This window comes from Cebus imitator, unplaced genomic scaffold (assembly GCF_001604975.1).
Source record: "Cebus imitator isolate Cc_AM_T3 unplaced genomic scaffold, Cebus_imitator-1.0 Scaffold5, whole genome shotgun sequence".
Classification (NCBI taxonomy): Eukaryota; Metazoa; Chordata; class Mammalia; order Primates; family Cebidae; genus Cebus; species Cebus imitator.
This window is the reverse complement of record NW_016107320.1, coordinates 14,408,855-14,416,950: the sequence shown is the minus strand read 5'-3', so window position 1 is coordinate 14,416,950 and position 8,096 is coordinate 14,408,855. Positions and strand designations below refer to the sequence as shown.

Here is an 8,096-nt window from a genome sequence, read left to right as displayed (position 1 = left end):
CGGCTGAAGTTCAAAGTGGAGTCTTTATGCATTTACATATAGAAGGAAAATCCAGGTTGTGTAATCAGGTTTTCCAGGTAAGTCAATTGGTCCTGGAGGATTTCACGGAAAGGAATTATACCTTACACAGCAAATTATTTCTTCCCTTACCTAAGCCAAGAGTCAAAACCAAACATTCAGGCATCTACAGACATAAGAATAGAGTTCTCCCAGTTTATTTGTAAAATAAGTCTACTCTCCCTGTATAATCCTTAACTTTCTCACCACTGGTTAGGTAGTTTTAATTATAAATTACATGTGAACATTGTTCTTCTGAAACTTTTTTACTGTGCAGTTAAAGCAACAACAACAACGACAACAAAATCCAATATAGTAATTATTTATTTTATGGTCCAAAATATGATCCATCTTGGTTAATGGTCCATGTGCACTTGAGGAGATGGTGTATCCAGATGTTGGGTGCCTGAATGCCAATTAGGTCAAGCTGCTTGATGGCTTTCTTCCCATCATCTATATCTTTACTGATTTTCTTCCTAGCATTTCTTACAGATATTGAAGGAGGGATAATGAAATTTACAACTATAATTGAGGACATGTCTGTTTCTCTGTTCAGATCCGTCAGTTTTCTGGTTTATTGTCAGGCATACACATTTAGTATTGTTATGTCTTCTTGGAGAATTTTCCCCTTATAATTGGTAATGTCCCCCTTTTTCTCTGAAAACTGTCTGTTGGAATATCTATTTTATCTGAAATTACTGTAAGTACCTGGACTTACTTTAATTAGTGTTTGCCTGATACATTTGTCTTTTTACTTTTGAACTAACTAAATCTTTATATTTAAAAATAGGAACACTTTTACACTGTTGGTGGGAGTGAAAATTAGTTCAACCATTGTGGAAGACAGTGTGACAATTCCTCAAGGACCTAGAAATAGAAATTCCATTTGACCCAGCAATCCCATTACTGGGTATATATCCAAAGGATTATAAATCGTTCTACTATAAGGACACATGCACACGAATGTTCATTGCAGCACAGTTTACAATAGCAAAGACCTGGAACCAACCCAAATGCCCATCGATGATAAACTGGACAGGGAAAATGTGGCACATATACACCATGGAATATTACACAGCCATCAAAAACGATGAGTTCGTGTCCTTTGTAGGGACATGGATGAACTTGGAAGCCATCATTCTCAGCAAACTGACACAAGAGCAGAAAATCAAACACCGAATGTTCTCACTCATAGGCGGGTGTTGAACAATGAGAACACATGGACACAGAGAGGGGAGCTCTACACACTGGGGTCTGTTGGGGGGAAATAGGGGAGGGACAGCTGGGGGTGGGGAGTTGTGGGAGGATGGCATGGGGAGAAATGCCAGATATAGGCGAGGGGGAGGAAGGCAGCAAATCACACTGCCACGTGTATACCTATGCAACAATCTTGCACGTTCTTCACATGTACCCCAAAACCTAAAATGCAATAAAAAAATAAAAATAAAAATAAATACAAATAAAAAAATAATAAAATAATAAAAAATTTAAAAAAAGAGGTTTCTTCTAGAGGCACACAGGTGGACCTTGCTTTCTAATTCAATCAGACAATGTCTATCTCATAACTTATATTTAGTCCAGTAGTTAGCATATATTTTTTTCTGTAAAGAGCCAGATAATAAACGTTTTTGGCATTATAAATCACATGACTTCTGTCACAAATCCTCAAATCTGCTGTTACAGTGTCAAAATGCAACAACAATGTAACTCTTTTTCTTTTTGAGACAGTCTTGTTTTTTTCCTTAGGCTGGAGTGCAGTGGCATGATCTCTGCGCACTGCCACCTCTGCCTCTCAGGTTCAAGTAATTCTCCTGTTTCAGCCTTCCAAGTAACTGCGATTACAAGCACCTACCACCACACCTGGCTAATTTTCATATTTTTAGTGGAGATGAGGTTTCACCATGTTGACCAAGCTGGTTTCAAACTCCTGATCTCAGTTGATCCACCCACCTCGGCCTCCAAAAGTGCTAGGATTACACATGTGAGAGCCACTGCGCCTGGCCAACAATACAACATTTCATTGTTACACCACATTTTGTTAAAAAAAAAAAAGTACATTTCATTTATTCATTATATTTTTGTTATATATCCATTGACAAACATTTGGACTTTTTCTACTTTTTCTCTATTATGGATAATGCTGCTATGAATTGTAATGTGCCAGTTTTTTGTGGACATATGTTTCTATTTCTCTTGGATATTTACCTAGAAGTGAAATTGCGGGATTATAAAGTAATGCTGTCACAACAGCCATTCAATTTGTCACTTATCTCTATTGGTTTACTTTCAAAAAATATTTAAACTTTGGCTATGCTTATCATTCCTAGTTTGAATCATTGTTTTTTCTCTCCTTGACTTTTTACAGTCCCATACTTGTTTTATCCGCTTTCCCCCTTGCCTATCTATAATCTATTTGCAAAAAAATTCATCTTTTAAAGTGTGAATTTATTGATTGACCTTTAGATCTTATACTATATAGTTTGGATGTTTGTTCACCCCAAATATAATGTCGAAATTTGATTTCCAGTATTAAAAGTGGGTCCTAACAGGAGGTGTTTGGGTCATGGAGGCAAATCTCTGATGAATTACGTAGTGCAACCTTATGGTAATGAATGAGTTCTCTCTCTGTTAGTTCCTTTAAGAACTGGATGTTAATAAGAGCCTGGCACCTCCCCCTACGTCTTGCTTCCTCTCTCACCATGTGATCTCTGCACACGGTTGCTCCCATTTATCTTCCACAGTGAGTAGAAGCAGCCTGAGGATTTCACCAAAGCTCAATCTTGCATACAACAGAATTGTGAGCAGAATAAACTTTTTATAAAAAAAAGAGAAGTACCCAGTCTCACATACTCCTTTATATCAACAGAAAACAAAGACGCCTTACATAAGATTTACTTTTCTGACCTACACTACAACAACCCTCCAGCTACCTCTGCCATGAAGGAATCTGATATGCCCTGGATACATTTTGCCCATGTCTTGATGATTAACATTCAGCTTATTATTATTTATGCAAATTTGTGCATCAGGCTTGAATATTTCCCGAGAAAATGAGTTTTTCTTTTCTATCACATCATCAGGCTACAAGTTTTTCAAACTTCTATGCTCTGCTTTCTCTTGAATGCTTTGATGTTTAGAAATTTCTTCCACCAGGTACCCCAAATCATCTTTCTCAAGTTTAAAGTTTCACATATCTCTAGTGCAGGGGCAAAAAGCCACCAGTCTCTTTGCTAAAGAACAGAATCACCTTTTCTCCAGTTCCCAACAATTCCTCATCTCTAACTGAAACCACATCAGCCTGGATTTCATTGTGCATATCACTATCAGCATTTTGGTCAAAGTCATTCAGCAAGTCTCTAGGAAGTTCCGCCATTACATATGACATTCACTGTGGGTTTTTTTTTATACCTTCCATTATTTTGTGATAATTTCCCCTATTCTTAGCTTCTTGAGGCTTTTTAATCATTAAGTGTACCGAATTTTGTCAAGTGCTTATTCTGCTTCACTTAGGTTGATCATGTGGTTCTTTTCCTTCATTCTATTACATGGGTTGGTTTTCATATGTAGAACTTCATGATGTGTCCTATAATTGTATTTGATACAAACTGTATAGGAAATAAGCCAATGAAATATTCCATATTCCTTTTTTGTCCTATTGTTTGAGAATAAAGATGTATGTTTTACCTTCTACATTCTAGATATCAGGGAATGGCATGACAATATACACAGTTGCTTAAGGCACAAATCTCTGTTTCAACAACATAACTTGCCTGTACCTTACTCATAATAACAAAATAGGTAAAAAAACAAGTTCGATGTGTCATGGCTAAATGCCTTATAAAATATCTCTTGAAGTCTCACAACATACCCACGAGTTAGGTATGCCTTTACCTGTTTTACTATTAAGGGAATTAAAGATGCAGAGAAGCTAGAATCATTTTGAAATACAGCTAGTAAGTTATTGAGACTTGGATATGTCACTTCCTTTAACACATTTCAGCTTTCTAACCATTATCATACATATAGTATTAATTAATTTTAAACTTTCTAATTAGTTCTAAGAATTTTTGTGGAAAATCTCTTAGCATTAATGTTTAATTGTGTCAACAAAAGATGCATTTTACAGGTGTGAGGTGACATCACATTGGGTGTGATTTTCATTGGCATTTCCCTGATAAAAGTGATGTTGATCATTTTTTCATATTAACTATTGATCTTTTGGATGTTTTTTTTTGAGAAATGTTGATTCAGGTCCTTTGCCTGTTTCAAAACAATATTATTTGGTTTCTTGTTATTGAGTTGTCACCTATAAATTTGGGATATTAACCCCTTACCTGACGTATAATTTGCAAATATTCCCTCTTATTATGTAGGTTGTCTCTACACTCTATTGTTTCTTTTGCTTTATCAAAGCTTTTTAGTTTAATGCAATCCCTTATTATCTATTCATGCTTTTTTTACATTTTGTGGTTCAGAATAAACAAATATATAGAGATAGAAGGTAGATAAGTGATGGCCTGGGGCTGGGAAATAAAGAAGTTAGGTGGAAAGTGGGAGAAAAAAATGGAGAGTGATTACTAATGTTTCTGGAGTTTCTTTTTTTGGGAGATGAAATGTGCAAAAATTGATTATGGTAATGCTTGCACAATTCTGTGATCTTACTAAAACGATTGTGTTGCATAACTTAAATGGGTGAATTGTTAGGAGGCAAGGCAGATGGATCATTTGAGGTCAGGAGCTGGAGACCAACCTTACCAACATGGTGAAACCCCGTCTAAAAATACAAAAAAAAATTAGCTGGGTGTGGTGGCACATACCTGTAGTCCCGGCTATTCGAGAGGTTGAAGCAAGGGAATTGCCTGAACCTGGGAGACAGAGGTTGCAGTCAGCCGAGATCGTGCCACTGCTCTCCAGCCTGGGAGACACTCTGTCTCAAAAAAATATAAATAAATAAATAAATAAATGGATGAATTGTGTGATATGTTAATTATGTCTCAATAAAGCTAGTTAAATTCAAGTTGGCTGTTTAACCTTTTTGTGTGTTAGGAATTTGGTACGCTTTCTTTTATTTTCTTTTTGAAAGTGTATTTTAAAATATTTAATAATTATTTCCCTAGTATGCATATAGTACTTGAAGAACAATGAAAAAGTTAAATAAACCATTTATTTTCACTCAGACAAAATGTAAGAACAAAGTAAATATGAGCACAAACATAATTTTACAGATGAATGTGTATATATACATCGCCATGATTGGGTCTTTCTCAATATTCTGTGGCCCTATAATTTGCAGGAATGGTATTTCAGAATCTGCAGTGAGGAAAAACATGTGAGCATTCCCAGTGCATCACGGCATCCTTTTTTCACTCATCGGATGTAAGATGTTACACCAATCACTAGACTTCCAAGCCCCAACACACACACACATACACACACACAAACACACACACACACCCCAAAACCAGACTTTGTCCAATTCTAGAAAGAGACTCCACTAGAAGAGGGTGTATTACCCAGAGTCACCCCCCAACACTCTGGATCTTCTTGACCTCAACCCAGAATGGGAAAGAAAGTATGGGCTGTAGGTGTCAGACCCCATCGAGTCTCCCTTCTTCTCCCACCTCCCCAGGAAATGCGCCCTCTTGTGCAGAGTCAAGTAAGTGAGGTTTGAGTTTGAGTCAAGTAAGCTGTTTGAGTTCTGGGCTGAGCCCTCCAACTAGCAGATCCAACCAGATTCTGGTGGCACGGTGGCCCCGAAACTGGGCGGGCTCTGACCACGCCCCACCCCAGCCTGGCCTGAGGTTCAAGACCAAGGTGGATGATGCCTGCCTAGCCTTGAGGCTCTGGAGAGACAGGCTCTGTTTCTTCTCCCCAGATTGGCCTGAGCTACTGGAACAGGGAGGGTGACACATGCCTCCTCGCTGGACACTGAAATGCAGTCCTCTTACACAGCAAAATTTTTCACTTGCAACGACCTGCGGAGGTCAGTCGGCCCAGGCCTGAGGGGATCAGCAAGAGAGCATTGCGTGGCCGGCAGCCTAGCCACAATGATGGTTGCTAAGCGTGGAATGGAGGCTGCTTGTGGCCAGGACGAGGGGGCCAGGTGGAGCCCAAGAATGGTGGGGTCTGAAGGGCACGGTGCAGTTCTGTGGAGTCGGGGGTTCCCATCCACAGCCGGGTGCACCGGAGGAGGCATATGGGAGTCTGCGTTTCTGCATACGTGGGCTTTATTTTCCAAAAGTTTGACATTTACAATGCATTTGGGGGTAACATAGGGTTATAAAGCACATTTGTTCCTCTAGGTTGTTTGTTGTGGAAGTTCTTTGCAATATCCCATGTCATAGCTTTCTGGTACAATGGATGAATTACTATAGTGAGGAAAAACAGAACAAATAGAAATTTACAATATGTATAGTAGTAGCCAATTGACTAATTTAAATCATATTTACTACTGAATTTCTACTTTATAATTGCTAAATATAAAAAATAAATTTGATTACATTATAGATGTTATATTAATTATATTATAGATAAGTTTGGTTCTCAGAAACTGTCTAAGGAGTCCAAATAAAAAGCTAAACATAAAATACATATGTATGTTTTTGTACTTTAGCATTGATTTATAATTTACCAGGGAAACAAAATTATAGCTATGAAATGACTATGTAAAAATTATCAAACTCCACTTATTTATTCAATTTTATACACTTGTTTCTTAGAAAATCCTCTGGCTTAGGAGGACAAAATTAAAAGTTAGTCTTTATTTTTTTTTCCCATTAATATGAAGTTCATACATGAAAACAATAGAGTTAACATGGAAAGAATTTTCATTTTATAGTTAATATTCAGGTTGCTAACTTTAATTTTTTCACAATTTCTTTGTCTTATAAAAATACGTCTTTGTAGTAAAATACACATTCTAACTGTTTTGAAGTGTACGGTTCAGTGGTACTAAGTACACTCCTATTGTGCGACCTTCACCATCATCTATCTCCAGAAACATTTCATCTTGCAAAAGTGAAATTCTGTGCTCAGTAAAGAATAACTCCTCATGAAAGAATACTTACTAAACAATTTCCCATTCTCTGTGGCCCATAAACACAAGAAAATATGCTCAATATCACTAATCATTAGGGAAATGCAAATCAAAACCACAATGAGATACCATCATACCCATTAAGATGGATACTATGTTTTTTAAAAAGCAGAAAATAACAATCCTAGCAAGATTATGGGCAAACTGGAACCCTTTTGGACTGTAGGTGGGAATGCAAATTTGTAAAACTACTGTAGAACACAGTATGGCAATTCATCAAAAAATAAAAATAGAATTACCTAATTTCAATTTTGCAACTTTTTTTTTCCATTCTTAAATTGTCCTTCTATGGAATACTATTGTTTCTATACCTTTCATGCAATATTTAAAAGCAAAATCAAATATTGATTGTCTTTTCCAGTTTGTAGAAAGAAACAATGTAAGATAAGGTTAGCTTTTTTAGAATTCATTTTTATTTTATGAATTGTAAAATAAATTGTAATTTTATGAATTGTAAAAAATACTTCTTTCTAAATATATTGTTTCAAAAAAACTGTTTTACTTATAAACAATGATAACACAGAAAATTAACCTCCAAATAGCCAAGATTTTTATTTCACTGAAGTATTTACTTCTTAACCATGTGCTTTTTATTATGATAAATGTTGTGTGTCATATTTATTTAAATAGTCCTATACAGCCTAAAGACTTTATTTTTTATGTATTTTGTTAATTCTCATGACAACTGATGATTATAATGTATCAGGATTTCTTGTTTTGCTATTAACTAATAATGGCTCTCTGACTCTCTGTGACCTGAACATATTTTTGAAGTCTTCTATACATCACTGAAGGCATGATAAATAATGTATAGTTACTCATGATTTTATTAAAACCTCTGTTCATCAGTTAAGTAATCAAAACAGGAAATACATGTTCATTATTTAAATTCCTTAATTTTCTTTGACTGATTAGGGTGGTTGCTTTTTTTTTTTTTTTTTTT

At 36.0% G+C, this 8,096-nt stretch overlaps 1 protein-coding gene across 3 annotated transcripts in view; it reads right to left on the bottom strand.

The window, feature by feature from the left end:
* Positions 1–6,266: 6,266 nt before the first annotated feature.
* ADAM18 (ADAM metallopeptidase domain 18) overlaps positions 6,267–8,096 on the bottom strand; it is a 112,782-nt gene continuing 110,952 nt past the window's right edge. For all 3 annotated transcript variants that reach the window (XR_001827664.1, XM_037741425.1, XM_017537021.2), the window contains one exon: positions 6,267–6,425. Coding sequence is in view for 2 of the 3 variants with exons in the window: in XM_037741425.1 (XP_037597353.1) it covers positions 6,356–6,425 (70 nt within the window). In the remaining variant the exon portion in view is untranslated. The remainder of the gene's footprint in view (positions 6,426–8,096) is intronic.